At 57.3% G+C, this 27,844-nt stretch overlaps 7 protein-coding genes across 9 annotated transcripts; 6 read left to right on the top strand and 1 right to left on the bottom strand.

The window, feature by feature from the left end:
* The first annotated feature begins 224 nt into the window (after nucleotides 1-224).
* Nucleotides 225-4,608, top strand: opn4.1 (opsin 4.1). The gene is made up of 3 exons (XM_086172214.1): nucleotides 225-881; nucleotides 983-1,091; nucleotides 1,250-4,608. The coding sequence occupies exon 3, from the start codon at nucleotides 2,172-2,174 to the stop codon at nucleotides 3,546-3,548; it is 1,377 nt and encodes a 458-aa protein (XP_086028340.1). The 5' UTR covers nucleotides 225-881; nucleotides 983-1,091; nucleotides 1,250-2,171; the 3' UTR covers nucleotides 3,549-4,608.
* LOC147219467 (protein disulfide-isomerase tmx3a-like) lies at nucleotides 3,575-9,246 on the top strand. Its single transcript, XM_086172222.1, has 16 exons — nucleotides 3,575-4,098; nucleotides 4,878-4,935; nucleotides 5,041-5,083; nucleotides 5,464-5,587; nucleotides 5,659-5,704; nucleotides 5,780-5,860; nucleotides 7,556-7,655; nucleotides 7,730-7,807; nucleotides 7,885-7,951; nucleotides 8,021-8,119; nucleotides 8,197-8,254; nucleotides 8,319-8,372; nucleotides 8,446-8,502; nucleotides 8,574-8,703; nucleotides 8,769-8,837; nucleotides 8,923-9,246. The coding sequence occupies exons 1-16, from the start codon at nucleotides 4,065-4,067 to the stop codon at nucleotides 9,061-9,063; spliced, it is 1,239 nt and encodes a 412-aa protein (XP_086028348.1). The 5' UTR covers nucleotides 3,575-4,064; the 3' UTR covers nucleotides 9,064-9,246.
* A 281-nt stretch (nucleotides 9,247-9,527) lies between these two features.
* Nucleotides 9,528-13,467, top strand: cdyl (chromodomain protein, Y-like). The gene is made up of 6 exons (XM_086172206.1): nucleotides 9,528-9,768; nucleotides 10,583-11,261; nucleotides 11,547-11,967; nucleotides 12,037-12,247; nucleotides 12,326-12,469; nucleotides 12,565-13,467. Exons 1-6 carry the CDS (start codon nucleotides 9,745-9,747, stop codon nucleotides 12,721-12,723), a joined length of 1,638 nt encoding a protein of 545 aa, XP_086028332.1. The 5' UTR covers nucleotides 9,528-9,744; the 3' UTR covers nucleotides 12,724-13,467.
* Nucleotides 13,468-13,639: 172 nt separating this feature from the next.
* rpp40 (ribonuclease P/MRP 40 subunit) lies at nucleotides 13,640-15,562 on the bottom strand. Its single transcript, XM_086172237.1, has 8 exons — nucleotides 15,379-15,562; nucleotides 15,047-15,191; nucleotides 14,878-14,946; nucleotides 14,710-14,805; nucleotides 14,512-14,631; nucleotides 14,264-14,444; nucleotides 14,056-14,190; nucleotides 13,640-13,991 (listed from the first exon to the last, which is right to left on the bottom strand). Exons 1-8 carry the CDS (start codon nucleotides 15,493-15,495, stop codon nucleotides 13,793-13,795), a joined length of 1,062 nt encoding a protein of 353 aa, XP_086028363.1. The 5' UTR covers nucleotides 15,496-15,562; the 3' UTR covers nucleotides 13,640-13,792.
* Nucleotides 15,563-18,108: 2,546 nt separating this feature from the next.
* Nucleotides 18,109-22,110, top strand: riok1 (RIO kinase 1 (yeast)). Of its 2 annotated transcripts, none has more exons than XR_015108683.1 (17): nucleotides 18,109-18,343; nucleotides 18,581-18,770; nucleotides 18,848-18,938; nucleotides 19,073-19,142; nucleotides 19,210-19,252; nucleotides 19,340-19,432; nucleotides 19,506-19,618; nucleotides 19,776-19,856; nucleotides 20,001-20,087; nucleotides 20,160-20,297; nucleotides 20,368-20,471; nucleotides 20,557-20,649; nucleotides 20,739-20,804; nucleotides 20,876-20,989; nucleotides 21,072-21,125; nucleotides 21,556-21,684; nucleotides 21,778-22,110. XR_015108683.1 is itself a non-coding variant. In XM_086172204.1 (17 exons), exons 1-17 carry the CDS (start codon nucleotides 18,288-18,290, stop codon nucleotides 21,886-21,888), a joined length of 1,647 nt encoding a protein of 548 aa, XP_086028330.1. In that variant the 5' UTR covers nucleotides 18,109-18,287; the 3' UTR covers nucleotides 21,889-22,110. The 2 variants fall into 2 exon arrangements, 1 of the variants encoding a protein (XP_086028330.1); XM_086172204.1 differs by having other exon boundaries at nucleotides 20,543-20,649.
* A 512-nt stretch (nucleotides 22,111-22,622) lies between these two features.
* On the top strand, nucleotides 22,623-24,721 carry LOC147219463 (inositol monophosphatase 1-like). The gene is made up of 8 exons (XM_086172245.1): nucleotides 22,623-22,717; nucleotides 23,118-23,251; nucleotides 23,513-23,617; nucleotides 23,690-23,735; nucleotides 23,806-23,914; nucleotides 23,976-24,084; nucleotides 24,165-24,316; nucleotides 24,387-24,721. The coding sequence occupies exons 1-8, from the start codon at nucleotides 22,658-22,660 to the stop codon at nucleotides 24,542-24,544; spliced, it is 873 nt and encodes a 290-aa protein (XP_086028371.1). The 5' UTR covers nucleotides 22,623-22,657; the 3' UTR covers nucleotides 24,545-24,721.
* A 781-nt stretch (nucleotides 24,722-25,502) lies between these two features.
* Nucleotides 25,503-27,787, top strand: LOC147219462 (inositol monophosphatase 1-like). Of its 2 annotated transcripts, none has more exons than XM_086172249.1 (9): nucleotides 25,503-25,579; nucleotides 26,058-26,142; nucleotides 26,262-26,401; nucleotides 26,548-26,652; nucleotides 26,730-26,775; nucleotides 26,858-26,966; nucleotides 27,169-27,277; nucleotides 27,380-27,531; nucleotides 27,600-27,787. In XM_086172249.1, the coding sequence occupies exons 2-9, from the start codon at nucleotides 26,080-26,082 to the stop codon at nucleotides 27,725-27,727; spliced, it is 852 nt and encodes a 283-aa protein (XP_086028375.1). In that variant the 5' UTR covers nucleotides 25,503-25,579; nucleotides 26,058-26,079; the 3' UTR covers nucleotides 27,728-27,787. The 2 variants fall into 2 exon arrangements, with proteins under 2 accessions (XP_086028375.1, XP_086028374.1); XM_086172248.1 differs by having other exon boundaries at nucleotides 25,532-25,739.
* Nucleotides 27,788-27,844: the final 57 nt, after the last annotated feature.

Here is a 27,844-nt window from a genome sequence, read left to right as displayed (position 1 = left end):
ACTACACAGTACCACTGCACTCGGGGAGTACTACACAGTACTACTGCACTCAGGGAGTACTACACAGTACCACTGCACTCAGGGAGTACTACACAGTACCACTGCACTCAGGGAGTACTACACAGTACCACTGCACTCAGGGAGTACTACACAGTACCATTGCACTCAGGGAGTACTACACAGTACCACTGCACTCAGGGAGTACTACACAGTACGACTGCACTCAGGGAGTACTACACAGTACCACTGCACTCAGGGAGTACTACACAGTACCACTGCACCCATGGAGTACTACACAGTACTACTGCACTCAGGGAGTACTACACAGTACTACTGCACTCATGGAGTACTACACAGTACCACTGCACTGTACACATGGAGTACTACACAGTACTACTGCACACAGTACACACAGTACACACAGTACACACTCATGCAGTACTGCGAGTGCAGGCCTCTGGTTGACCTGCTGATGTCTCTTCAGTTCTCTGAGTCGGAGGCAGTGCTCCTCTTCTTCCAGCCGGCCGGGGACGACCGGAGCCTCACACAGGAAGTGGACCGGAGCCTCACACAGGAAGTGGACCGGAGCCTCACACAGGAAGTGGACCGGAGCGTCACACAGGAAGTGGACCGGAGCCTCACACAGGAAGTGGACCGGAGCGTCACACAGGAAGTGGATCAGACCCTCCAACATGAGCTGGATCTGACCCTCACACTGGAAACAGACCGAACGCAGGGACAGGAAGTGGACCCGCCTTTACAACAGGAAGTGGACCCGTCAGGTCAACAGGAAGTGGACGTGGCCCTCACACAGGAAGTGGACCCGTCAAGTCAACAGGAAGTGGACCGGGTCCTCGGGCAGCGTTTCCAGTTTCTGTCAGGTGAGCGGAATCACTTCCTGTTTGACGTCAGCAGGACCCCCCCCCAGGGTTTCCATGGTAACCTGTCCCGTCACCCCTGCGTCCTCGTGTCTCCCGTCCAGAGGTCAAGAGGTCAAACGGGTTCTGCCTGGCGAACACGGAGACCATCCTGGTGGACACGGAACCGCCCACCCGGGACGCCGCCCCCCTCCGACACGCCGCCGCCAGACGGTCAGCGACCACTTCCTGCTGTCCAAACGTCCTCCTGTCCTCGCGACCCGGTGTCCTCCTGTCTTTGTGTCCTCCTGTCTTTGCACCCTTACGTTCTGGTGTCCTGGTCCTGGTCTTCTAGCCGGTGGTGTCTTCATGCTGTGTCTCCTGTCTCTCAGAGCCAGCCCGGTCCCTGCAGCCTGTCTCCGGCTCTGCCGTCCTTCGTCGCCCCCTCATCTTCTCCGTGGTTTCACAGGGCTGATGAGCCGTCTGTCCCGGAGGCGGAGCCTGGGACGGGGGTCGTCCTCCGCCCCCTGACGCCCGCCGTCCACCTGACCTTCGTCCTCGCGCTCGGAGGGACGCGGGAGACGGACATCCTGGAGTGAAGGTGACGGCCGATGGTGGCGCCTCACAGGGTCTGATGCTCCACCCGGGATCGCCGCTTGTCCTCGGAGACCTCCGGCCACCTCCACCTCCTTCCTGGATCTCAGTCAGGTTTGCTCTCCACGGTTCCCGGAGGTAGAGGCCGTTCTCCGGATGGCGTCCGGCCGACGGTCCGCTCCGAGGAGCTCCGACGCCATGATGGACGAGGAGGACGCTCTCCAAGGACGGCCGGAAGATCCGCGACCTCCTGAAGGGGTGATGTCGCTCCGTGAAGGTCCCTGAAGGTCATGAGGTCGCCCATCTGACCTGCTTCCACCGTCTGACGTCAGAAGGACGTTCGATCTCGTCTCCATTAACTGATTTACAATCAATGGCCTCCATCCCTCGGCGCCATATAAAGGGAGCAGAACCAGCGGGTCGCCCAGCCTCCACCAGCCTCCACCAGCATCCAGGAGCTTCCATCAACCTCCACCAGCCTCCAGGAGCCTCCACTGGCCTCCATCAACCTCCACCAGCCTCCATCAACCTCCACCAGCATCCAGGAGCCTCCACTGGCCTCCATCAACCTCCATCAACCTCCTTTAACCTCCATCAACCTCCACCAGCATCCAGGAACTTCCATCAAGCTCCATCAGCCTCCACCAGGCTCCAGAAGCTTCCAGCAGGCTCCTTGAGCGTCCAGCGTGTCCCTCAGCTTCCTCCAGCCTGCGTCCTTCCATGTCTCTCCACCATCCAAACCCAAAGCCCCCCTGTGTCGGAGAAGGTAACTGCTCCTTCTCGGAACGCCATGGCGACGGCTTCCCGAAGCCCCTCCCCCTCCCCGGCCACGCCCCCTCCGGCCCTCCTCACCCGGAGCCGTTCCCCACGGTGGACGTTCCTGACCACGCCCACTACGCCATCGGCGCCGTCATCCTGCTGGTGGGCGTGACGGGCATGCTGGGGAACGCTCTGGTCGTCTACGTCTTCTGCCGCAGTCGCACGCTGCGGTCGCCTAGCAACCTGCTGGTGGTCAACCTGGCGGCGGCCGACTTCCTGATGTCGCTGACGCAGTCGCCCGTCTTCTTCGCCGCCAGCCTGCACCGGCGCTGGGTGTTCGGGGAGGCGGCGTGCGAGCTGTACGCCTTCTGCGGCGCCCTGTTTGGCATCGCCTCCATGATGACGCTGACCGCCATCGCCGCCGACCGCTGCCTCGCCATCACGCGGCCGCTGGCGCCCATGGGCGGGGTGAGCCGGCGGCGGGCGCTGGCGGCGGCGGCGGCGGCGTGGCTGTACTCGCTGGCGTGGAGCTTGCCCCCGTTCTTCGGCTGGAGCGCCTACGTGCCCGAAGGCCTGCAGACCTCCTGCAGCTGGGACTACATGAGCTTCACCGCCTCCGTGCGCGTCTACACCATCCTGCTCTTCACCTTCGTCTTCTTCCTCCCGCTGGGCCTCATCGCCGCCTGCTACTTGGCTATTTTCCGTGCGGTGCGGCGAGCGCGCCGCGAGGTGCAGCGGCTGAGCGGCGCCGGGACGTCCAAAGCGTACGAGCGTCTCCGCGGCGAGTGGCGGACGGCCAAAGTGGCGCTGGGCGTCATCCTGCTGTTCGTGGTCTCCTGGTCGCCGTACTCCGCCGTGGCCCTGACCGCCACGGCGGGCTACGCCCACCTGCTCACCCCCTACATGAACTCCGTCCCCGCCGTTATCGCCAAGGCGTCCGCCATCCACAACCCCATCATCTACGCCATCACGCACCCCAAGTACCGCGCCGCCATCGGCCGCTACGTGCCGCTGCTGCGCCCGCTGCTGCGGCTGCGGGAGTCGGACCTGCGCTCGTCCTGCAGCTCCAGCGGCGGCTCGTCTCTGCGGGCCGCCTTCTCCGGCCAGGTCTCGCCCGCCGTCCGGCTCGGCCCCGCCCCCCGGGACGGGCGCCGCTGCAGGAGACGTCCGTCCTCAGACGGGGAGTCGTGCCGGACGGAGAGCGAAGCCGACGCCTCGGCGGCGCCGCCGACCTCCGTCCTGGACGCCCTCCGGAAGGGAAACGCCACGGCGCCGGAAGCGAACGGCCCAAACGGGGCGCCGGGGGCCGAGGACAAACCCCTGCTGCTTCCTGTGTGAGGGGAACAGGCTCCGCCCCCTCGGCGGGCGCCGGGAGGGTTTCCATGTCGAGGCTACAAGAGGCATCATCACGATTTGAGTTTGAAAGTGTTTATTTTGTCATTTGGTACACTGTTTAAACCGCTTCCTGTGTAGGCCACACCCACTTCCTGTCTAGGTAGGAACCAGACGCCGGTTCTGCTGTTCTTGTGTCTCGAACTGAGAACCGAGAACCGTGGAACATCCACAATAAGACTTCCTTCAGGGTGGTTGAAAGGAAGGAAAGGGAACCCAGGAGAACCTTCTGAAGATGTTCTGAGAGTTTCTGATCCAAGCAGGATGAGGAAGTCAGACAGAACCTCTCCGGAATGTTCCCTCAGCCCGTGGAACCTTCAGTTCTTCGCCTGGTTTGCCGTTCCTTCCCGGTCGCCCTGAATCGGAGTCTGAGCAGGGCCACGCCTTAATCCCATCCCAGCAGATTAGCCCAATCTGGACACAGCTACAGATTAGCCTCCTGCCGTAATCTCTGCAGGAAAGATGGCGGCCGGGAGGAACGGCGTGCTGCTCGCAGGTACGTCCACCTGGAAACTCGCTTTACAGCGTCGGTCACATGACCTGGACCCTCCAGAGCCTTGGGTCAGGTTCCACGTTCAGGGTTCACAGGAAGTGTGTGTGTCTGTGTGTGTGTGTGGTGAGGGTATCGACAACGAAGAATAAACACCAACCGGCAGAAGCTAATCTGTTAGCACTAGCTGCAATTAAACTACAACTGTTTTTAGACACAAAACTAAAACTGTTAGCAGAAGCTAAAAATATAACATCAGATGCTAAACCACAACTTTAAGCAGATGCTAAACTGCCAAACCAAATGCTGAACTAGGACAGTTAGCAGAAGCTAAGCTCCTTCCACACTCCAAGCCTCCAGAGTAAATGGTGAAGAACAACAATAGAAGTTTGATTCCATCCATGGTCATGTGCCCATTGTAGGTGTTGTGTATTTTCCCTAGTACTGGTGTGTATTACTTCATGTACTTGTATTTATTAGCCACATGTTTGCCATTAAAGGAGTTCCTTGTGTTTCCATCATGCTTTTATTTATTTGTTATTTTTTTCTCTCTACTGGTTGTTCGGTGTTACTGCAGGAGCAGGACTTGTATGCTTTAGTAGATGGGTACTGTCCTGTTCTTTCACTGTGAAGTACTGCTGTGTTGTACTGTGTGTGTGCTGCTGGTCCACTTATTGATCAATAAATAAATGAAACATTTCTGACCTGTGTGTGTGTGTGTGTGTGTGTGTGTGTGTGTGTGTGTGTGTGTGTGTGTGTGTGTGTGTGTGTGTGTGTGCACGCAGTGCTGCTGTGTGTGTCCATGTCCTCAGTCTGGACCTTCGTCGAGGAGCTCAATGACTCGTGAGTCAACCTTGTCTTCAGAACATGCTGTCCGCTGGTGATGCTCACTGATAATTGATCGGTGATCATTGATCCGATCGTTGACAGCTGATCTTCTGCCTGCAGGTTCATGGAGACGTTGGGTCAGGATGAAATCTGGCTGATCAAGGTGGGTCCGCCTTTATTTCTTCATGTCACTTTTAGATGGGATTCAGGAGGGGCAGGTTCTCCTCAGGCTTTTCCCAGGTTCTCCTCAAGTTCTCCCCGAGCGCTCCCCAGGATCCTCAGGTTCTCCCCAGGATCCTCAGGTTCTCCCCAGGTTCTACCTGCAGGAGACGGTCCGGGCCAGATGCTGGTCTCAGGTTAAGCGGGTCTGAAGCTCCGGGCTGGTTTTTAAAGTGATAGGAGGTCTTTGGAGACCCAGAACCTGGTGCAGCGCCTTCCCGGCAGCTGTCTGGAGGTCTCCTGGACCTCCGGCGTGGTCCGGAGGTGGGAGTGGAACCCGAGCGAGACCCTCCAGCAGCTCCCGGCTGTCCTCCCTGTCCTCAGTTCTACGCGCCCTGGTGCTCCTTCTGCAAGCAGCTGGACCCGGTGTGGCACCAGCTGGGCTCGGAGCTGAGGAGCCTGGGCTCGCCCGTCAGCGTGGCCAAGGCCGACGCCACCGCCAGCCCGGGTGAGCCTCCCGTTTCCGTGGCGACGGTAGAGCCGGGGTCAGAGGTCGCATCTGACGGCGTTCCTCCGCAGGTCTGGCCAAGGAGTTCGGGGTGAGGACCTACCCCGCCATCTTCATGTGAGTGACATCGCCGTGACATCATCGGGCGGCGCGGCGGGGAGGATCTGACCGGGCTTCCACATGCCCTTCCAGGCTGAAGGGGGACAGGAGATACATCTACCAGGGACCCAGGACCAAGGAGGACATCATGGAGTTCGCCGGCCGGGTCGCCGGGTGAGTGAACCCTGAGGTATCTCTGAGGAACGTCCCTCAGAGCGGAGAAGGTCAGGAGACAGGAAGTCAGCTTGGCTTTCAAAATAAAAAACACACGAGCGCCCAGATGGAGGATCTCCAGCCGGAGACCAGCCTGTGTGTGTGTGTGTGTGTGTGTGTGTGTGTGTGTGTGTGTGTGTGTGTCAGCTATATGATGGGCACCTGGAGGCGGTTGAAGTTCAGCCTCTCTTCGGTCTGTCCACATGGCATCACGTGGATGATGACAGGAGATCCCTGGACCCGTGTTAGGATCTCCTTCCATCCACCAGATCTTCTGCACGCAGCAGCTCCTCCTCCAGCAGGACGAGCTCGGCCTTGGAGCCGGAGCTGTAGAGCCCCAGGCCGGCGTGAAGGGGCCGGGTGAAGGTGGTGCGGACCTTGTGGAGGAGGGTCATGGTCTGGGAGACGTTGTAGAAGGACAGAAGCCCCGCCCCGTGGTCCAGGAACACGCCCACCCTGGGGGACGAGGGCCCGGAGACGGCGGCGGAGATGTCGTCGTGGAGATACTTGTGCCTGTAGTGACGGCGGCGGAGCGCCCAGGAGCCGGAGCTGCGCCCAAACACGCCTCCGCTCCCGCATCTGCCCAGGTTCTTGTAGGCCACGGCCACGGCGACCTCCTCCCCGGTCCAGTCCACCTCCCAGTAGCAGCGGCCCGTCAGCGCCTGCAGGCTCAGGACCTGCCGGTTCAGGAAGAACCTGTCCGGGTGTCGGACGTGGGGCCGATCTTCTGCCAGAGAAGAAGCCCCTCGGTTCCCGGCGGTCAGGACCAGCGAGCGGTCGGCCGTGTCGGGATCCAGCGAGAGCTTCACGGCGTGTCTGAGGAACCCGGCCCTGCTCTCGGGTTCCGCCGCCGGCGCCAGAGCGTCCAGCTGATTGGTCGCCAGCGAGATGTTGGTCCACATGTCCTCGAGAAGGTCCAGGAAGCGGTCGCCGGTGTGGGACAGAGCGTCCGTCAGCGTCTGGAAGTAGCCGAGAGGACAGGCGTGCACGCTGGACGAGGCGCCGCCGCTCGGCAACACCGGCGGCGACGGACGGTTCTTCAGCGTCTGGACGTGAGCCTCGTCCTCGGGCAGGAGCTTCAGCTCCTCCATCTCCCGCCGCAGGTTCTCCTGGAGCTCCTCCACCCGATGCAGCTCGGCCCGGCGCCGGGCTGCGACCCGGTCCTTCAGGTCGGACCGGCGCTCCTCCAGGACCCGGATCAGCTCCGTCAGGATCTCCTCTCCGTCCCGCCACGCTTCTTCTCCGGCGGCCGCCATCTCCTTCTCCACCCGTAGCAGCTCCTCCACGTCTCGGCGTCTGCTGGCGATCCTCTGCCCGATGGACTCCGGACCCGCCTCCGGGTCCTGCAGCTCTCCTGCTCCAGGCTCCTGGTCCTGGTCCTGGTCCTGGTCCTGGTCCTGGTCTGCTGCCTCCTCCATGTCGGCTCTGAGGAGCAGCGCCTGCTTCTGAGGGACGTCCGGCACTTATGGAGACCCCAGGGTGGAGGTGCTTCACAGCGCCACGCTGCTGCCCCTTGTGACATCACAGCTGTGATGACCTCCCCGATGCGCACGTGTGTGTGTGTGTGTGTGTGTGTGTGTGTGTGTGTGTGTGTGTGTGTGTGTGTGGTCTCCATAGAAACGCTGGAAGCAGGAAGTGAAGCGCTTTGTGTTTCAGGCCTGCGGTTCGATCCCTGACCAGCCTCCAGCTGTTCCAGCACGCCATGGGCCGCCATGACGTCCTGTTTGTGTACGTCGGGGGGACGTCAGTGCTGAGGGTACACACACACACACACACACACACACACACACACGCATGCACTGGTCTGGACGCTTTCTCCCGTGTCTCCAGGGAAACTACTCTGCTGCTGCTGAGGAGCTGTTGGTCCACACCAGCTTCTTCTCGGCTGCCAGGGAGGTCCTGCCGAAGGTCCGAGCCGCTCGCTCTGCAGGTCCGAGGAGGACGAGGACGGAGAACTCAACCTCCTTCTCCTGTCTGTCCTTCAGGCCGTCTCCATCTCATCTCTGCCGGCCGTGGTCGTTTTCAAGGACGGGACCTACTTCATCTACGATGGTGAGAATCTGACCTCTGACCCCCTGACCTCTGACCCCTGACCCCTGACCCGGCACCCCCGTGTTCCAGCGGACCACGACGGGGAGCTGAAGTCGTGGCTGAACAGAGAGCGTTTCCCGAGCTTCCAGGCGGTGGACGCCTACACGCTGTACGCCATGGGCGACTCAGGTACGGCGCCCGTCAGGTCAGCTCGCCGTCACGCCGCCACGGAAATCACACGCTGACGTGCTGACCTGCACCGGCAGGTAAGCTGGTGCTGCTGGCGCTGCTGGAGGAGGCGGAGCCTAGCGAGCGGGGTCTCAGGTGAGTTGCCCCCCCCCCTCTCCCCGCAGGCGTCGGGCGGTCATGTGACGGTTGTCCCGTGCAGGTACAAGAACCTGGTGGAGACGGCGGCCGCGGACCACAGCGACGCCTACCGCAGGTCAGCTTTTATTCTGAAACGGCGGCGGGTTAAACGGCGGCGCGGCTGAGCGTCTCCCTGTCCGTCCTCGCAGGAGGGTCCTGTTCGGGTTCATGGCGGGCGGAGGCTACGTCAGCGGGCTGCTGATGGGGTGAGCGTCCCGGCGGCGCCCGGCGGGGGGGCGGAGCTCTTTGGTCTTCAGCTTCCCCTGTTTCTCCTCAGCGAGGTGGACCTGCCGTCCATCATCCTGCTCGACCTGGCCACCGACAGCTACTTCCTGCCGCCGGCCGTCCCCGAGACGGAGCGCCACCTGCTGGACTTCCTGGACCGGGCTCTGGACGGCAGGCTCCAGGTAGGTGGGGCCCGGCGGCGCCGGCCCGGGTCGCGTCCGTCCGCCTGACCGCTTCTGTCTTCCAGCCTCAGGGAGGAAACGGGGTGGCGCAGAGGGTCCGTCGCTTCGTCTACGACACCAGGGTCACGCTGACGGTGAGCGCCGCCTTTGGGTCGCCGCCTGTGCACGGATTGCCAATTTCCTCTGACCTCTGACCTCTGACCCCCCCGCTCCGCCCAGCCCGTCTTCCGGGAGGCCCCGCTGCTCGGCTACTTCCTGGTCGGCTTCCCGCTCAGCGTGGCCGTCTTCTTCTGCTTCCTGTTCAGCAAAGCCCGCCGCGCCATCAGGGAGTCCGACGGCGACGACAAGAAGCGCGACTGAAAGGGGGCGGGGCTTCTGGGACAAACCTAGTCTGTCGTCACGGCAACTCAAAAGGGAAAATATAGAAATCCAACCCAATCAGTGGGTTTCTGTTTTACACACACACACACACACACACACGCACACACGCACACACAGTAGGGTAAGAGTGTAATCACTAGGATGTGTTGGAAATGAAACCAATTAAAGGCTGATTTTTTTTGAACGACTGATTCTTTACATCAATGAAAAGTGTGTGTGTGTGTGTGTGTGTGTGAGACCCCAGGTCAAAGGTCACCCCTCCTCAGAAACACAGCGCTCCCTGATTCAGCTTTCATGGGCGATGATCCGCGATGACGTCACTGCTCACCTGAAAACGTGTCCCCCCCCCGTCACGTGACAACCCCCCTCCCCGGCTGTGGGTGACGTCACCCGTCCACAGTGACGTCAGCTGTCCTCGGAGTCTCACATCCGGGGCTTTTATTGTGGAGGCGCGGCGGGAGCGCGCTTCTTCCGGTGAGACCCGAGGCGCTAACTGCTACTTAAGTGACACAAACTACTTCCACGTCGTTTCCCGTCCAGCTGAGCGGACGGAACCGCCGCCGCTCTTCCTCCTCCTTCTTGTCCTCCTCCTTCTTCTTCTTATGTCTCCGATCGACTGAAGAGGCTCCTGGAAGCTGTCCGTGCAGGCGCGTAGTCTCCATGGCCACGGAGGAGTTGTACGAGGTGACGCTAGCATGCTAACGCTCTAACGGCGGAGTTTGGAGTGAACTTTCCCCGGACACCGGCGCTCCGCCGCCGGGCTCCGCAAAAGTTTCTCCGAGCCCATTTATAGCGGCATTTCGCGGGGGGGCGGGCGTAGTCGGTGGTTTCGCAGCCGGCGGTATTAGTTTGTGGAGTTAGCTCTTGTCAGTAGCCAACAGTTAGCTCTTGTCAGTAGCCAACAGTTAGCTCACGTCATTAGCTAACAGTTAGCCCTTGTCATTAGCCAACTGTTAGCTCGGAGCGCTAGCCAGCCGTTAGCTTTCCCGTATCTATCCCTGCGCTGTCGACACGGTGTAGTTTCATTTAAATTCAACACTCTTGTCAAAGTTTATCCGCTCTGGCTGGACGATGGCTCCGCTATAACTTGAAGTAAAGTCGTTGACTGACAGACGTGAAGGTGTCTCCCCACAAAGACCTGGAAGGTGTTCATCAGAGCAGATAAGCCCTGCTCACACTTCATTTGTCGTTAAAGAGTTAAAGGAGAACGTATAAGTCTTCAGACCGGCGTATTTACCACCGTTTCTCAGCGGCTCTTTGGATATTATTCGGTGTTCTGTACAAACTGGAGTTTTACTCCTTGACGGTGAACCCTCAGTAGTCGGAGTTGAGGTGGTGCGTTCAGTGTCTTCGATGCTCACGGTGTGTTTTATGTGTATTATGTGTGTGTGTGTGTGTGTGTGTGTGTGTGTGTGTGTGTGTGTGTGTGTGTGTGTGTGTGAGAGAGAGAGAGCTAGGAATCGGACCTGGTGACGACATCACGCTGCTTCTCTTGCAGGTGGAGAGGATTGTGGATAAGAGGAAAACCAAGAAGGGACGGGTGGAGTATCTGGTCAGGTGGAGGGGGTACGGCTCCGACAGTGACACCTGGGAGCCGGAGAGCCACCTGTCCACGTGCATGGTGTACGTGCACGACTTCAACCGACAGCAGGCCGAGCGGCAGAGAGACAGCACGCTGCTGCGCTCCACCCGCAGCTCCCCGGCCCAGTCCCTGAGCCCGGCTCGCAGACCGGCCTGCGGGCTTCCGCCCGGCGACCAGGCCAAGGCCTCCGACCCGCCGCTCAGCCCGGCCAGACCGCCCGGCGTCGGAGCCCAGCAGCCGCCGGCGGACAGGTTCGTCGCCGGCGGACTGATGTCGGCGCCCCCGGCCGGCTCCGCCCGGCGGAGCGTGGACCTCTCCAAGACCGGGATCAAGATCCTGGTGCCCAAGAGTCCCATGAACAGCCGCCTGGACTCGGAGGAGTCTCCCAGCGAGGCGGCGCACAGCCTGGAGGCCGGAGCCCAGGAGGCCCACCTGGTTCCGCCCGAGGTGGCCCTGCTGGAGCAGCCCGCCGCCGTCCAGCTGGGGCCCGGAGAGGAGCGGGCCCGCATGGGGACCCGGCCCCGCGGTCACAACCCGCCGCCCTCCCTCAGGGTCCCCATCACGCCCGCCACCATGCGCTCCCTGAGCGGCACAGGTCAGGTTCCAGACCCTGGTGTGTCAGCCGGCGGCAGTCCTCATGAGGAGTGACGACGCCTAGGCTGCAGATTCTAACTCTGTAGAGTCTGAAGAAATCCACACACCAAAAAGAAAGAGAATTCATTTTATGCATCACACAAAAAATGTATTCATTTTTATTTCATGTGCGAGTGTTTTTCTTTTGAACTCACGGCAGATTCCGGCTCTGCAAACTCTAGATTCTAGTCAGTGTGTGTCCTTAGACGCCGCCGAGTGGACGTGACCTGTCCGTGTCTCCTCCCAGGAGGAGCGGCCATGATGGAGCCCGTGGCCGCCAGCAGAACCTCTGGAGCGCAGAGTGGCGTGAGCGCGGGGGCGGCGGGAAAGCGGCGCCTGGAGGAGCGCTGCGCCTTCGACAAGCGCCTGCGCTTCAGCGTCCGTCAGACGGAGAGCGCCTACCGCTACCGGGACATCGTGGTGAAGAAGCAGGACAGTTTCACGCACATCTTGCTGTCCACCAAGAGCTCGGACAACAACACGCTCAACCCCGAGGTGATGAAAGAGATCCAGAGCGCCATGGCGACGGCGGCGTCCGACGACAGCAAGCTGGTGCTGCTGAGCGCGGTGGGCAGCGTTTTCTGCTGCGGCCTCGACTTCCTGCACTTCATCCGGCGGCTGACGGACGACAGGAAGAAGGAGAGCATCAAGATGGCGGAAATCATCCGGTAAGCACGCCGCCGCCAATGAGGGAGGTCCTATCCGCTGACCTTTGACCCCCCGCTCCTCACACGCAGGACCTTCGTCAACACCTTCATTCAGTTCAGGAAGCCGATCGTGGCGGCCGTGAACGGGCCGGCGCTCGGCCTGGGCGCCGCCATTCTGCCTCTCTGCGACGTGGTCTGGGCCAACGAGAAGGCCTGGTTCCAGACCCCGTACACGTCCTACGGACAGACGCCGGACGCCTGCTCCTCCTTCACCTTCCCACGCATCATGGGCATCGCCGCGGTAACCGCTCCCGGCTAGGCTAGGTACGTGCTCTCTCCCGGAAGGGCCTCGAGGCTGAACGTTCTCCTTCCGTTGAAGGCCAACGAGCTGCTGCTGAGCGGCAGGAAGCTGACGGCCCAGGAGGCCTGCTCCAAGGGGCTGGTGTCCCAGGTCCTCTGGCCAGGAACCTTCACGCAGGAGGTCATGCTGAGAATCAAAGAGCTGGTGGCCGTTGACTCTCTGGTAAGTCACCGACACCTGCTGGGTGTGCACGTGCACACACACACACACACAGTGTGTCCGTCATGTGACCGGGGTCTCATGACCTTATGATCCAGGTCCTGCAGGAGTCCAAAGCCCTGATGAGGAACACGAGTCGCAGCGCCCTGGAGCAAGCCAACGAGCGCGAGTGCGAAGCCCTGAAGAGGATCTGGGGTTCGTCCCAGGGGACGGACGCCATCCTGCAGCACCTCCAGAGGGGGGCCGAGCTCTGCTAGGACCCGGACCGGTCCACCGCCTGACCGCAGGGACTCCCTCTGAAGGGAAACCGGACGTTTCCCCATTTCTTAGTTACTTATTTATAAATGTCAGCGGGGCGGTCGCCGCTGCCTCCAGAGTCACATGACCTTCAGACGCTCCACACCCGTGAATGTCTGCTTTCTAGAGGGTGCAGTGGGTTCTCAGGTCAGCCGACCCGCCGGACCATCAGGATCATTCCCAGGGTTCGGCAGGTGTTTTTTAACCAAACGGGGGGATTCGACAGACACCGGAGTATTCAGTTTTATGAATACGTGAGAAGATCAGGATCCAGAGTCCTCCGTTCTTGTTGTATAAGAACTTCAAAGCAGAGCCTGTCAGACCAGAAGGTGGATGCATGCAGATGCTGAAGCGGATGGACTTTTTAATGTCACGGGGGCTCCGGGTCCAGAAGAACTCCGGCAGAACTTCAGATGCTTCATCAACCTGAGTGTCTGGCTGGACTCAGAGCGGGTCTCCTGTGGAAGTTCTGCTCTGAGGCTCCGGCTCCTCTCGGACCCTTCCAGACCCGTCCCTCAGGAGGAGGTGACCTCGCCTATGAACGCCGTTCTCCTGGCAGATGAAGAGCGGTAGTTGTTCCTGCCGGGACGGCCGGGCGGACGAGCTGCGCCCGCAGGCGCCGCAATCAATGACTGTTATTGATCATGGATTAACGGCGCGTCTCGCGTCGGCTCGTGTTAAAGTATTAAACCGGTATATCTGACCGACACGTCGTCTTCTGCGCTTCTTCTCGGGCCGCGGATGCAGAGGTGTCCGCCCCGCTAGCCCGGTTAGCATGAGCATCTAGCTGCTCGCCTAGCTTCCAATAGGTGACAAACACACAGGGCGTGAGCCCAGAGGCTAAAGCTTCAGGAGGACATGAAGGCTGGAAGGAGCCGCTAGCAAACATCTCCTGTTTATTGATCCCTGCAGCACAGCGTGAACATCAGCTCCAGGAGAAGAGCTGCTGCAGAAGCACACCTGTCATTCACAACTAGAACAGAAAAGGGAGCAACTTTAAACCAAAGTTTCTAAAAGGAAACGGCGGCGTCACGGCGGGCAGAGGTCGTGGGCTCCTGCGGCCAGATGGAGATGATAGGTGAGGTCTTTGAAGAGCAGCAGCGTGTAGAAGTGTTCTCCTCCTCTCAGGGCGCCGTGCTCGCCGCCGCCCCACGACACGGGGCTGTCGGAGAAGCCGTGGACGGTGAGCGCCGCCCAGGAGGCCGGCCCGGGCCCGGCCAGGTGGCACCTGCGGGAGGTCGGAGGTCAGGCGCGAAGAGACCGGGTCGCGCGTTTGAGGTCGGACGTCCCACCTGAGCTCCTGGATGAGCTTCAGGACGTCCCTGGGGAGCAGCAGGCCGGAGACGGAGACCTTCAGAGCCTGGTCCACCGTGATGCTGGGTTCAGGACAGACCAGCGAGGACACGAAGCTGCTGGACGTGTTCTGGCTTGAACCAGGAAGAAGACTCAGCAGGTCATGTGACTCATGCATGAAAAACACACACACACACACACACTTACCAGCTGACTCCAGCGTCCACGGCGCCCAGCCACTCCAGGAAGCTGTGAAGGTCACGGGCCTGCAGGTCAGAGGTCACCGGGACCGGGCAGGTCAGCCGGGTCAGGCCGCGGACGAAGACCTCCGGCTCGTGCTCCGACCAATCGCAAGCGGAGAGGAGGGGCTGGAGGGCGGCGGCGCCCCCTGCAGGAGGGGGCGGAGTCACGGGCGGCCCGGGGCCATGCATGGTGGGGAACGCAGGAGGACTCACCTGAGTGTGACAGCAGGAAGTCCATCTCCAGAGGAACCCGTGAGGTCAGACCCTCCAGGAGGCGCAGGTAGCCCCGCCCACCAGGAGCCATGGCGCCGCCGGTCAGGTTGACGGCCACCACTGCGGGCGCACAGGACCAGGTAATCTGAGTAACTAGTTACCCGCCGTGAGGGTTACTACGGGTGACGAGGTCCTCACCGAACCTGCTCTTGGCTCTGTGGTTGAATCTGGACGGCTTCCCCTCCACGCCCAGCTGCTCAAAGGAGTCTTTGTCCAGGGAGAGGGTCAGGACACCTACACACACACACACACACACTAGCATCTTCCTGCCATACAGGATGTGACCTCACATGCTGCCATGGTTACCATCTGGAGTCAGAGCCACGCAGTTATCTTCATCGATCCTGGTCCTGTACGACAGAGCATACACACTTCCTAACACACACACACACACACACACACACAGTCAGAGTGTGAGATGGCCAAGGAGGAGTGTGTGTGTGTGTGTGTGTGTGTGTGTGTGTGTCAGGCGTACCCTGGAACACGGCGGTCTCCAGGAAGTGCTGGTCCAGCAGCTTGGAGACCGGAAGCCTCCTGAGCAGGTAGAAGCTGCTGAAGCTCGCGAGCGCGGCGTCCAGGTGCGAGGGGGCGGAGCCTGAGCCGGGCAGCAGCAGGGACACCTGGCGGGAACAGGCCGGGTCACCTGACTCCTCCGAAAAAACTACTTCCGGTCAAGACGTTCGCGTTTCCGTCGCGGATCGTCTCGAATCCTGATGGTTCCCGCGGTTCGTTGCCGTGACGACGGCCGGTTCAGCCCCCCCCCCCCTCCTCCCCCACGTGAGGCGCGGCTAATGCTAACCGGCTAACCTTGTAGTTGAAGTGCAGCTGCTCCACCTGCGCGCACAGCCGGTTCCGACCGTCCGGGTCCCGGGACCGGTCGCAGACCAGCAGGGTCCGCGGGGTCCGCTCCAGATCCGCGCCCATCCGAACCGCCTGAGCACGCACGCGTCCGGCACAGCGAGGAGACGGAAGTGGAGGCCATACGCACTTCCGGCCGCTTGGCTTTCAAAGTAAAAGTCCCGGCGGAAGTCTCACCAACCGGAGGCGGAAGTGTTCGTGTTGGTTTTATTTCGTTTTTATTACTATTTTTTACACAACAAATCTGTTTAGCCAGGGGTAACACACACAATATATATATATTATTTTACACATATATCATCAAAAACCCATAGAAAGAGTATAACTAAAATACTTTCTATTTACATATACACACATACACACAAATATGAAACACATTTTTCCAAAATTAAGTTTTTCCAGCCTCGGGTTGTGAAACGCATCTTTAACGCTGCTGTATTGATTCGTTCCTTGTAGAAAGACTGTAGAAAGTTTGGTTTGCTGTTTGTCCACTTTCTTTAATGAATTGTCCTTTTCCTTCATAGGAAAGACAAATGTCCTTAGAATCCACTTCTCCTCTGGATAAAGACCTTTACATTCAACCAGAATATTTGTGAGAACAAGCAATAATATAATAATTATATTATATTAAAAATAGATTCTTCATGTTTTCCACAGAAATCACGAGTCATCAGTATCAATCCTAAATCCTTCTATTTTTTTCATTTTTTTTTGCTGGATATATTTTGTGTGATTTTGTAAAATACTGCTTGCTCTTATTGTTGTGACAGAATTGATTACTAATCTGCCATATTTTATCCAATCTAAATCATTACAGAGACAAGGCCGAAACATTCCAGCTGTGGGAGCAGTTCCATCTGCAAAAGATTTCTAATGTATCGATTCTCACATTTGTCTTTCGTAACATCAACAGTTCCTAAAAAATCTTGTTCAGAGTTGCCACAGTGCGCTGTGCTGTGGAGCCGGTCAGCAGCTGCAAGATGTTTCCTGGGATCGCAGTAAACATTAAGGTGGAACTGCAATACCAACTTTCACAATAAATTCTTTGTATAATAGCGATTGACCATTAGTCCTCATGAGCTGTGAAACCAGAATGATAACGTTATTGACCCAGCTTTTATTATATAATGATGTCTTTTTATACTGAATAAGAATAAGAATAACTTTATTTATCCTGAAGGAAATTGTTGTGCCAGAGTTTCAAGTAAAAACATAACAATAATAGATAATAGTAGGAAGGAGGGAGACTAAGAAATACAAATAAAACCATTAAGTGTCAAAGTCAAGGCTATAAAGTGTTTTAATGTCTTAAAAATGACAAAGATTTGAATATTCCACTCGGCTGAAGGAAGAGGAATATAAGGAAGAGGAACGCTCCTATTATTCCAAAGGGAATCATTTGTGGGTAAAAAAAGATGTTTGTCCAACCTTTTCCATGCCAGCAGAGCCTGCGGGTGAACATTTGCTCATTTCACAGGTCATTTATCTGGATTATAGTCACATTTAAAAAAGAATTTGAATTAAAGGTGAATTTAGGGAGAGCCTTCCAAATATTGATATCTCTTAATATATAACTTAACTTAAATATAACTTCTTCATTCAATACTTTTATCAACCATTTCATTTTATTTTATTCATTTTATCTATTTTATTTTATTTTATTGATTTTATTTCATTTTATTTCACGTTTCTCCACACCCCCATTTGGTCACGTATTACATCAGACCTCTTTGCTAAGATAGTGGCATTTATTTCTCCATGTGAAGGTGAATAAAATCTTATCCTTTTTTTTGTGTATTATATTTGACAAGGACTGATAAACAGCTTGGATATTCCTTCTGCTTCGGACAGCAGAACTCGACCCTCATTTGCCACATATTACACTTTTTGTCATTTGTTCATCGATAGGGTCAGAGTTTAAGTCCATTTTCCATTTTTAGGATTTAATGTTGATCCCAGACATGTGACCATGTCCTCAACAGGAACCACTGATCTGCACCAGGTTGAATTCTATAAGTGGGAATAACACTGACTTATGGAGGTTCATTTGTCGTCGTGATGCCGTTGAAAGTGCTGCGTCCACCTCATGTCCACCGGGTGACAATATGGTGGTATCTCCTGCAACCAGGGGTCATTTCAATTCTCCTACCATCCAGACCAACCCAGGGTGCATCCGTGGCAAACACAGCCACGGGTCGGCCTCCTCGCTCCATCCAACTGGGAACGACTACAAAAGTCATAAGACATAAGAAAGTCGATTATCTCGTAAACAAGATAATTGTCATCGCAAAGAATTATATACAAAAGTGCCGCTTTGCAAAATCCCCCTCAAATATAATGTGATGCCTCTATTATGCAAATCTATAAAATAAGGTAAAAATACCCATGCCCAAAAGTTTTGTACAATTATATCAGAATTAATTTAGTATAGACCCCTGTATATGTGTCCCTTTACTTATTTATTTATCTTTTTTGAAATTACTGTTATTTCTATCCCGTTATTATCCTATACTCTAGCTGGATAAATATATCTTTCAAAAATACATAGGAGGTTTCATTATATTTGTTCTAGTTAATATGTTCTTGATTTCTGCAACACGAGAGTGTGATTGTAACTTTCTGTTAGGATCGATAAAGATTGAAAGAAAAAAAAGCCTCCTCGCTCGCCGTAGTCACGTGTTCGTATCCCGGAAGTGGCTCGGACACGCCGCCACGCGCAGCACGAGACCCTCTCTCTCGCTCAAACACACACATACACACACACACACACACACGCCTGGAGACGCGCACTCTGTCTCACGCGCGCCCCGAAGTCGGACCCGGTGTGTGTTTCGGTTCTGTACCCGGTGTGTGACGTCATGGCTCTGATCAGCGGCGCCGTCCCGGGACAGTTTGACGACGCGGAGGAGGACGGGTGGGTGGACCGGGACCGGGACCGGGACCGGGACCGGGACCGGGTCAGCCGATCAGCGATCACTGCATCCATTCGTATCGATATGAACGATCGAGCGGTTCCCGCCCCGGTCCAGTGATCAGCCTTTATCACCGATCAATAGGCGGACGCTTCCGGAAGTGATCAGAACTCCCGCTCGTTCAGTTATCGATCGGTGATCAGTTTCACGCTGTAAAATTACCTGTGATTTCGCTGCAGCGGCAACCAATCAGAGGCGGCGGCAGGGACGCCGAGCTGTGACGTCACGACGCAGCCTTTCCCCAGCGAGGAGGAGGAGGAGGAGGAAGAGGAGGAGGACTATGAAGAAGAAGAAGAAGAGGACGACGAGGACTGGGCCTGTCATGGAGGAGACCTGACCAAAAGATACAACAGGACGGCCAGCAGCCAGGTCACACACACACACACACACACACACACACACACACCTGAAGAAGGGCCCGTCTGATTGGCTGGTTCCCACCGCAGGCCAACAGGCAGACGCCGACCAATCAGACGCTGCTGTCCAGCAAACACACGGACCGCAGCCTGAGAAGATACGAGCACAAGATCAACCTGGGTAACACACACACACACACACACTGGTGGACTCCAGGAGCAGAGCTCAGCGGAGTGAAGGACCTCCTCGGTCCGAGCCTGTTTGAGGCTGTTGCCATGGAGACGTGAAGGTCCGACGAGGCGGTCTGGTCCCAGACAGGCTGGAGCTGGCGGACAGCGTGCTGAACAGGGTGACCTCCATGCAGCGGCAGCGGGAGAGCGACGCGTAGGTCCTCCAGGTGGGTGGGATCTTCTGCCGGCGTGGTGTCTTCTAACCTGCCGCTGTCCTGCAGGCTGCGGCTGCGAGACAAGGCGGACCGAGCCACCGTGGAGCAGGTGAGCCAGGCTCGGGTCCTCAGAGGTCCTCAGAGGTCCTCAGAGGTCCAGCCCCAGAAGCATCTGACGTCCTCCTCTCCACGGCAGGTCCTGGACCCTCGCACCAGGATGATTCTCTTCAAGATGCTGAGCCGGGGGATCATCTCCGGGATCGACGGCTGCATCAGCACCGGGAAGGAGGTCAGAGGTCGCCGCCGCCGCCGCCGTCCGCCGCGCCCGCCTCTGTCTGCTGACCGGACCATCTTCTCCTCAGGCCAACGTCTACCACGCCAGCACAGCAGAAGGTCTCAGCAGAGCCATCAAGATCTACAAGACCTCCATCCTGCTCTTCAAGGACCGAGACAAATACGTGAGCGGAGAGTTCAGGTCCGTCACAGCTCACTTCCTGTGTGTGTGTGTGTGTGTGTGTATGTGTGTGTATGTGTGTGTGTATGTGTGTGTGTGTGTGTATGTACCTCCAAAGCTAGCAGCTCCTCAGCCTGCTGCTGCTGATAACCCGGTCATCTCCACCAATGATCTCCAGGTTCCGCCATGGCTACTGCAAAGGGAACCCCAGGAAGATGGTCAGGACCTGGGCGGAGAAGGAGATGAGGAACCTAATCAGGTCAGAAGCTGTGTAGATGTTGGAGGTCAGAAGCCGTGTAGATGTTGGAGGTCAGAAGCCGTGTAGATGTTGGAGGTCAGAAGCCGTGTAGATGTTGGAGGTCAGAAGCCGTGTAGATGCTGATGTGTGCTGGTTGTGTTCCAGGCTGCAGACGGCAGGGATCCCCAGTCCAGTTCCTCTCCTGCTGAGGAGCCACGTTCTTCTGATGAGCTTCATCGGGACGGACGGCATGTGAGAGGCTTTGATTGACAGGTGATGGCGGCGTGGGATTGGTTGAGGTGCTGACGGAGCGTGCGTCCTCAGGCCGGCGCCGCTGCTGAAGAACGCCGCGCTGTCCGAGTCCAAGGCGCGGCAGCTCTACCTGCAGGTCTTGCAGAACATGAGGAGGATGTACCAGGACGCCCGGCTGGTCCACGCCGACCTCAGCGAGTTCAACATGCTGTAAGCCCCGCCCCCTCCGCCTCGGCCTATCGGGTGGCTCGTTCCGGGTCTGAGCTTTGGGGTTCTGCAGGTTCCACGACGGAGACGCCGTCATCATCGACGTGTCCCAGTCCGTGGAGCACGACCACCCCCACGCGCTGGAGTTCCTCAGGAAGGACTGCAGCAACGTCAACGGTGAGGCTCCGCCCCCGGCGCCGCCGCCGCCGCCCCTCCGACCGCCGCTGACCCCGCCCCCTTTTACCCAGAGTTCTTCTCGAAGCACGGCGTGGCGGTGATGACGGTCCGAGAGCTCTTCGACTTCGTCACCGACCCGTCCATCACCCGGCAGAACCTGGACCAGTACCTGGACAAGGTGCGGGCGCCACGGCGACCGGCGGCGGCAGGAAGTGAGTGAACGACAACGCGCGGGGTCGTCGCTAACTCTGCCCTCCGATTGGCCAGATGATGGCGATCGCCGCCGAGCGCACGTCGGAGCAGCGGTCGGATCGGGACCGGGTGGACGAGGAGGTGACGCAGCGCCGCAGCAGGTCGGCCCGGCCGGAGGAGCACCTGCCGCCGCTGACCTTTGACCCCCGCAGGTGTTCAAGAAGGCCTACATCCCCCGGACGCTGACGGAGGTCACCCACTACGAGAGGGACGTGGAGCTGATGAGGGCCGACGAGGAGGAGACCGTCTCCGGTCGCCATGACAACGTGAGGGGCAAAACCAAAATGGCGGCGGCGGGGGTCGAGGGGGGGCGGAGCCACGTGTCAGCCATCTTTGTTCTGCGCTCAGGTTCTGTATCAGACGCTGACCGGACTGAAGAAGGACCTGTCGGGGGTGCAGAAGGTGAGGTGATTTCACTCTCCCCGACCACCTAGCTTAGCTTAGCTTAGCCTAGCTTAGCCTAGCTTAGCATGCCCTATTGATCGAAGCAGAGGAAAAACTCTGCATATTTTTGTGGCTCGGAAGGAAGAAGACGAGAGAAAAATAACCTCAGTTCTCTTCTAATTAACAAGGAAATTACAGATGAGGCTATAATGTCCTCAGAAATCTTTAAATTCTACAGCACCGATACACTTCGAAATTGTCTAGCATTAAACATTTCTCACAAACCTTTAAAAAAAAAAAGCCTAGCCTAGCTTAGCCCAGCCTAGCTTAGCCTGACTAGCCCCATGAGGGTGTGAACAGAAGGTCCCTGCATTAGAAGAACCTGAGAACGTTCCTCCAGCTCTTCTCCACGGGCTCCTGAGGAGCATCACAGATCTTCTCCCCTCAGGTTCCTGCTCTGCTGGAGGACGAGTGTTCTTCATCCTCCTCTTCATCCTCCGAGGAGGATGAAGAGGAGGAGCCTGAGGACCAGGGCGGCGAGCGGGAGCCCAAGGAGGACGACGCCGTGGACAGGAAGGTGTGGGAGCGTCCAGATGCATGATGGGATATGGAGGTTCCCCTCGTTGGTGAAGAACCGTGTGTGTGTGTGTGTGTGTGTGTGATGTTCCAGGAGAAGAAGAAGCAGGTGAAGGAAGCTCAGAGAGAGAAGAGGAAGTCCAAGGTGCCCAAGCACGTGAAGAAGAGGAGAGAAAAGGCCTCCAAGATGAAGAAGGGCAGATGACCGGCGTGGACCAATGGGCCGGCGGGGCGGAGCCGCAGGGGGCGGGGCCACGTGTCACATGTCAATCATCAGTCGTTGTTTTTGTTCCTGTTGATCATGTGACCGCAGGTGTGTTTGCAGGCTCCGCCCCCTTCCACCCACTTCCCCACCCAGACTGTAATGCTAAGTTTTTAGCTTCTGGCTAACTTCCTGTTCCCTGGTTTAATAAAGTTTATAGATTGATTGATGGATTGATCTGTTGCTGATGCATCAACACACACTCAGCAGCACAACACACACACACACACACACACAACATAACAGAGTTAACAAAATTCCTTAACGGTCGTTTGTCAGCTGACGACACGCCGCCGCTTCCTCGTGACCCGACACACACACACACACACACACACACACACACACACACACACACACACACACACACACACACACAAAAGCACATTCAAAGACTCACAGAAAATCCAGGTTCTTTTCAATGAAGTTCTCAGTGACATGAAACAGGTGGTGTGTGTGTGTGTGTGTGTGTGTGTGTGTGTGTGTGTAGCTTCACTCCTATTGGCTGTCTGTCCAGGGAGGCGGCGTCTGAGCTCTGATTGGCCGGCCGTTCAATAAAAAGAGTGACGTTTGAGATGTAGAGCTTCTCCTCTCCATCACGCAGGACCTCCTCCTCCTGCTTCTTCATCTCCTCCACCCTTCACTGCTTCTCCTCTGATCCTCCTTCTTCTTCACCCAGTTCCTCCGGTTCTCCTCTTCAGACCATCTGGTCCTCATGGCCGACTGGACCGACTGCCTCCACCTCGCCATCGCCATCGCCAAACAGGCCAGAGAGGTAAATGACCTTCCACCTGCTGGGTCTGCAGAGAAGGTCTGCTGAGGAGGTCTGCAGAGAAGGTCTGCAGACAAGAACTGTGGAGAGGGTCTATGGAGGTCTATGGAGCTCTGGTCCTGGTCCTGGTCCTGGTCCTGGCTCTGGTCCTGGTCCTGGTCCTGGCTCTGGTCCTGGTTCTGGTTCTGGTCCTGGTTCTGGGCTGAAGGTTCAGGTTCAGGTCAGGGAGATAAGAACGTTCAGGAATGTAGAAGCAGCCTAGGCTTGGTTGGGAAACTTAACACACACACACACACACACACACACACACACACACACACACACACACACACACACACACACACACACACACACACTGATGGGGGGGGGGTAACAATGTGATAATAATGTCTGGAGTCTCCAGGTGGTCCTGGAAGCCTTTCACCAGAAGAAGGATGTGAAGCTGAAAAGTTCTCCTGCTGATCTGGTGACCGAGACCGACCAGAGAGTGGAGAAGATCCTGATCTCAGCCATACGGAGACACCATCCCCAGCACAGGTCTGGAGGCTTCTCCTGCTTCTCCTGCTTCTTCTGCTTCTTCTGCTTCTCCTGCATCTCCTGGTCCTCCTGGTTCTCCTGCTTCTCCTGGTTCTCCTGCATCTCCTGCTTCTCCTGGTTCTCCTGCTTCTCCTGCTTCTCCTGCATCTCCTGGTTCTCCTGGTTCTCCTGCTTCTTCTGCTTCTCCTGCATCTCCTCCTCCTCACCATTCTTCTCTTCTGATTGGATGGCAGCTGAGGCGCCTTTGACTTGTGACCTCAGATTCATTGGCGAGGAGTCGGTGGCGGCTGGCGAGCGCGTGGAGCTGACGGACTCTCCCACCTGGATCATCGACCCCATCGACGGCACCGTCAACTTCGTGCACGGGTGAGGGTCCGAGCTGAGACCAGAACCCGGAACCCGGTTCCCCGTCACACTCCTGTGGTTGTTCCGCCGCAGGTTCCCGTTCGTGGGGATCTCCATCGCCTTCGTGGTCGACAAGCAGGTGAGGTCGGAGGTCGGAGGTCGGAGGTCAGAGGTCGGGCGGGTCTAACATGTCCTCCTCGCACGGTCAGACGGAGTTGGGCGTGGTGTACAGCTGCGTGGAGGACAAACTCTTTCATGCGCGGCGAGGGGGCGGAGCTTTCCTGAACGGGAGGCGGCTGCGGGCGTCCGGGCAGGAAGGTGAGGTGGCGCCCCGTGACATCACATCCTGGAGGCGGGGACGGTCCTAACGTTCAGTCAGATGTGAGCAGGTGCGTGGTGGTGACGGAGATCGGGCCGGAGCGCGACGACCTCGCCCTGAGGACCGCCACCTCCAACATCCTCAGGCTGCTGAAGCTGCCCGTGCACGGGTGAGCACAAGCCCCGCCCCCGGCGCCGGCACGCCTTTCGGCCTCGCTGTGACCGGTGTGTGTGTGTGTGTGTGCTGCAGCGTGCGAGCGTTGGGGACGGCGGCGGTGGACATGTGTCAGGTGGCCACCGGCGGCGCCGACGCTTACTTCCACATCGGACTGCACTGCTGGGACATCGCCGCCTCCGCCATCATCGTCCAGGAGGCGGGAGGCGTCGTCATGGATACGGACGGTGCGTAACCCTGGTGTGACCTCGGGTGTGGCCGCTGGGCCTCCTCTCATTGGTCCACGCGTCCCCTCAGGGTCGGCGTTTGATATGATGTCACGGAGAGTCATCGCGGCGAGCTCCCCCGCCGTGGCCAATCGCATCGCGCGGGTGATCCAGGCGTTTCCTTGTCGCCGTGACGACGAGGACCCCGGCGAGCCCGCCCACGAGGCGGCGGATGTGAGCGGGCAGTAGGCTGCCGCAAGGAAGTCCCGTGACCTCGGCTGACCAATCGCAGCCTGACGGTCCAGAGGGGGCGGAGCCTGTTCTAAAGCCAAGGCAGAATCAGCGTCTGGTTTCTTCCTGGCAAGAATGAATAAAGGTTGGATTTTAAAAGATAAATAAAGACAAAATGAAGCTCCTGATTTGAAACCTGACGTTTTATCATTTATTGACAAGCAAACAAAAAGTTGGTGGAAATAGAAGTCGAAACCAGCAAAAACTGAATGCAGAATTTTGAATTCACCACAGTGGTATGTGTGTGTGTGTGTGTGTGTGTATGTGTGTGCATGTGTGTGTGTGTGTGTGTGTGTGTGTGTGTGTGAATACTTTTTTTTTTTTTTTTATCAGTGGCTTCACAGTAACTGCCCTTACCGGAGAAAGTCTTTTTTTTTTTCAATTTAACATAAACAGTATAAACAAATATACAAATGTAGAAATAAACATGGCAAGGTTGAATCGAATGTCAAAGAAACAGCCGGGGATGAAGGAGCAAAGGACAGAAGGACATCCGTTCTGTATGTAATCAGAAGTTAACAGCGTTAAAGGTTTGTGAGAAATGTTGAATGCTAGACAAAAAAGAAAGTATAAGGAAATAATTAAATAAATAGATAGATAATTAAAATAAAAAATGAACAAATAAATTAAAGGAAAAAAAAACTTGCAAGGGGATTATAACATGAATTTAACTTGGTGGTTCACAAGAAATCTCAGATATCAAACCGTATATTTTTTGGTTTTTCCAAAAGTTTTAAGGATTTTTTATAGTGTGTGTGTGAAAACACGAATGACGACATGAATCCAGTGACGTCATCAGGGTTCCAGTTGCATTCAGTGACATCCGATAATCGATACGTGATCGATCCGGGCTTCATCGGCTGCAGTTCCGGCTCCGGCCGCTGGGGGCAGCAGAGCGCGCCCTGAGCACGCGGCGCAGAGAGGAGCCGAAGAAGAAACCCGGAAGTACTGACAACGGCCGACCCGCGCGAGCCGGATCACCTGCCTCGCCAGGTGAGCGCGAGTCCTCCGCTTCCGACTGCACGTGCTGCTTCAGTCGCCGGTAAAGCACGCGGGACAGCTGACCGGAACTGTGACGTCAACGCGTACAGGTGGCGTTCGCGGGCCGCCGTGGAACCAAAGCCGGCGTTTCCTCGACGCTCCCTGACTTCCGGTGTGTGTGTGTGTGTGTGTGTGTGTGTGTGTGTGTGTGTGTGTGTGTGTGTGTGTGTGTGTGTCCACGGCACCAAACCCCGCAATGCAAACGCCTCGCGAGGACGCACCTGTCCATTAATCCGGCAGGTTTAGCTCCTCCCCCTCTGGGACTCACGGACTACAAACATGGCCGCTCCCGTTAATAACAACAAGCCAGGCTATTTGAGGGCGTTTAGACACACGGGTTTGTGAATGGACTTAAGACGCGTGTGTGTGCGTGCGTGTGCGTGCGTGTCTATATTGATTGATCAGCTGATTGTCTCCATGTGTCTTGTAGAAGCAGAAGCTCCACCCTCAACATGGCAGACTCCTGGCAGAACGCCATGGACCATGGTGTCGCTGTGGCAAGAAGAGCCGGAGAGGTGTGTGTGTGTGTGTGTGTGGTGTGTGTGTGTGGGGTTCTGGTGAAGTGTGGATCAGTGTGTTGGGCTGTTGCCTTGTGCCCCTGACCCCTGTGAGAGTGTGTGTCCGTGCTGGTCAGATGGTGCGTCAGGCCCTGCAGGACGACCAGAAGAAGAGTGTGATGACCAAGAGCTCCTCGGTGGACCTGGTGACGCAGACAGACCAGAAGGTGGAGCAACTGATTATCCAGTCTGTCAAGGAGAAGTTCCCCACACACAGGTGTGTGTGTGTGTGTGTGTGTGTGTGTGTCTGTGTGCGCGCGCTTATAAATCGTTTGTGTATATGTATATTCATGCTGTGTGTGTGTGTGTGTGTGTGTGTGTGTGTGTGTGTGTGTGTGTGTGTGTGTGTGTGTGTGTGCGCAGCTTCATCGGGGAGGAGTCGGTGGCTGCAGGGGAGCCGTGTCAGCTGACGGACGCTCCGACCTGGATCATCGACCCCATCGACGGGACCACTAACTTCGTTCACACGTAAAGCACAGCTGTAGCATCATCGGTGACATCATCGGTGACATCATCGGCTGATCGTCTCAAACTCTCCCCGCCAGATTTCCCTTCATCGCCGTTTCAATCGGATTCGCCGTCAATAAACAGGTAACAGCTAGCGTTAGCCGATAGCAGCAGGTCAGCGCCGCCGTCCGATTGGTCGAGGTCACCGGGCGTCTCCGCTCTCCAGATGGAGTTCGGTGTGGTCTACAGCTGCCTGGAGGACAAGATGTTCACGGCGAGGCGGGGGAGGGGCGCCTTCTGCAACGGCGAGCCGCTGCAGGTGTCCAAACAGGAAGGTCAGCTAACGAGCGTGTGTCGCCGGAGGACATGTTGGATGATGCGTTCAGGGACTGTCTGTCAATCACACCTTCCCGCCTTTCTTTATTGTAGCAGAAGTTGTTTTCCACCTTGCGGTCTGATGGCGAAGCCCCGCAGGGGCCGCCGCTGTGTCCCGAAGGTCAAAGGTCAGAGCCTCAGCAGATGTTTGTTTCCTGTCAGACATCCAGCAATCCATGGTCGCCACGGAGTTCGGCTCCAACAGAGACCCCGAGGCCGTGGAGAAGATCTTCACTAGCCTGAGGAACATCATCAGCATCCCCGTGCACGGGTAACTACGGCTTCTCCTGCTTCTACCGGTGCCGTGACTGGGAGCAGAGAACCTCTGCCTCCACGCCGGACCTTCTCCCGCAGAGCTGCCGTGTGTCCGCAGGGTTCGCGGCGCAGGAACGGCGGCCATCAACATGTGCCTGGTGGCGTCGGGGAGCGTGGAGGCGTACTACGAGATCGGGGTGCACGTGTGGGACGTGGCCGCCGGCTGGCTGCTGGTGTCGGAGGCGGGGGGGGTGCTGATGGACGTCGGAGGTAAAGGTCTGGGTCGGGTCGGGTCTGGTTCTCCTGCCGCGGGGATCTGACCTGTCCATGTTTCCCAGGAGGACCTGCAGACCTGATGTCCAGGAGGATCATCGCCGCCAACAACAGGACCATCGGCCAGAGGCTGGCGCAGGAGATCCAGGCCTTCTGCCCCCCCAGGGACGACGCCCCGCCCCCCCAGCCCTGACCCCCCCACCCCCACCCCACCCCCGCCACCTTTTAATAAAATTCGATACGGAACATAGAACCCCGACCCTGTTTCTATCAATCCGGACGCTGTCGTCATGGAAACCAAGGGTCGCCA

Source organism: Fistularia commersonii, chromosome 25 (assembly GCF_037954325.1).
Source record: "Fistularia commersonii isolate RoL2024-O1a breed Wild chromosome 25, RoL_Fcom_v1.0, whole genome shotgun sequence".
Lineage (NCBI taxonomy): Eukaryota > Metazoa > Chordata > Actinopteri > Syngnathiformes > Fistulariidae > Fistularia > Fistularia commersonii.
The sequence above is the reverse complement of the archived record's forward strand: the minus strand, read 5'-3'. Positions and strand labels throughout refer to the sequence as shown.

Excerpts from the sequence above, each read along its gene's own strand:
- riok1 (XM_086172204.1), top strand. The coding sequence starts at position 18,288 with ATGGCTCTGATCAGCGGCGCCGTCCCGGGACAGTTTGACGACGCGGAG. Across the intron at positions 18,939-19,072 it reads CGAGCACAAGATCAACCTGG|ACAGGCTGGAGCTGGCGGAC; the intron begins GTAACACACACA and ends GTCTGGTCCCAG. Across the intron at positions 19,433-19,505 it reads GCATCAGCACCGGGAAGGAG|GCCAACGTCTACCACGCCAG; the intron begins GTCAGAGGTCGC and ends TCTTCTCCTCAG.
- LOC147219463 (XM_086172245.1), top strand. The coding sequence starts at position 22,658 with ATGGCCGACTGGACCGACTGCCTCCACCTCGCCATCGCCATCGCCAAA. Across the intron at positions 23,736-23,805 it reads CCTTCGTGGTCGACAAGCAG|ACGGAGTTGGGCGTGGTGTA; the intron begins GTGAGGTCGGAG and ends TCGCACGGTCAG. Across the intron at positions 23,915-23,975 it reads GCGGGCGTCCGGGCAGGAAG|ATGTGAGCAGGTGCGTGGTG; the intron begins GTGAGGTGGCGC and ends ACGTTCAGTCAG.
- cdyl (XM_086172206.1), top strand. The coding sequence starts at position 9,745 with ATGGCCACGGAGGAGTTGTACGAG. Across the intron at positions 11,262-11,546 it reads GCGCTCCCTGAGCGGCACAG|GAGGAGCGGCCATGATGGAG; the intron begins GTCAGGTTCCAG and ends GTCTCCTCCCAG. Across the intron at positions 12,248-12,325 it reads GCATCATGGGCATCGCCGCG|GCCAACGAGCTGCTGCTGAG; the intron begins GTAACCGCTCCC and ends CTTCCGTTGAAG.
- LOC147219467 (XM_086172222.1), top strand. The coding sequence starts at position 4,065 with ATGGCGGCCGGGAGGAACGGCGTGCTGCTCGCAG. Across the intron at positions 4,099-4,877 it reads GAACGGCGTGCTGCTCGCAG|TGCTGCTGTGTGTGTCCATG; the intron begins GTACGTCCACCT and ends GTGTGCACGCAG. Across the intron at positions 7,808-7,884 it reads CCAGGGAGGTCCTGCCGAAG|GCCGTCTCCATCTCATCTCT; the intron begins GTCCGAGCCGCT and ends TCTGTCCTTCAG.
- opn4.1 (XM_086172214.1), top strand. The coding sequence starts at position 2,172 with ATGTCTCTCCACCATCCAAACCCAAAGCCCCCCTGTGTCGGAGAAGGT.
- rpp40 (XM_086172237.1), bottom strand. The coding sequence starts at position 15,495 with ATGGGCGCGGATCTGGAGCGGACCCCGCGGACCCTGCTGGTCTGCGAC. Across the intron at positions 14,445-14,511 it reads CTTCCTGCTGTCACACTCAG|GGGGCGCCGCCGCCCTCCAG; the intron begins GTGAGTCCTCCT and ends CCCCTCCTGCAG. Across the intron at positions 14,191-14,263 it reads GTGGACGCTGGAGTCAGCTG|CCAGAACACGTCCAGCAGCT; the intron begins GTAAGTGTGTGT and ends TCCTGGTTCAAG.
- LOC147219462 (XM_086172249.1), top strand. The coding sequence starts at position 26,080 with ATGGCAGACTCCTGGCAGAACGCCATGGACCATGGTGTCGCTGTGGCA. Across the intron at positions 26,143-26,261 it reads TGGCAAGAAGAGCCGGAGAG|ATGGTGCGTCAGGCCCTGCA; the intron begins GTGTGTGTGTGT and ends CGTGCTGGTCAG. Across the intron at positions 26,776-26,857 it reads GATTCGCCGTCAATAAACAG|ATGGAGTTCGGTGTGGTCTA; the intron begins GTAACAGCTAGC and ends TCCGCTCTCCAG.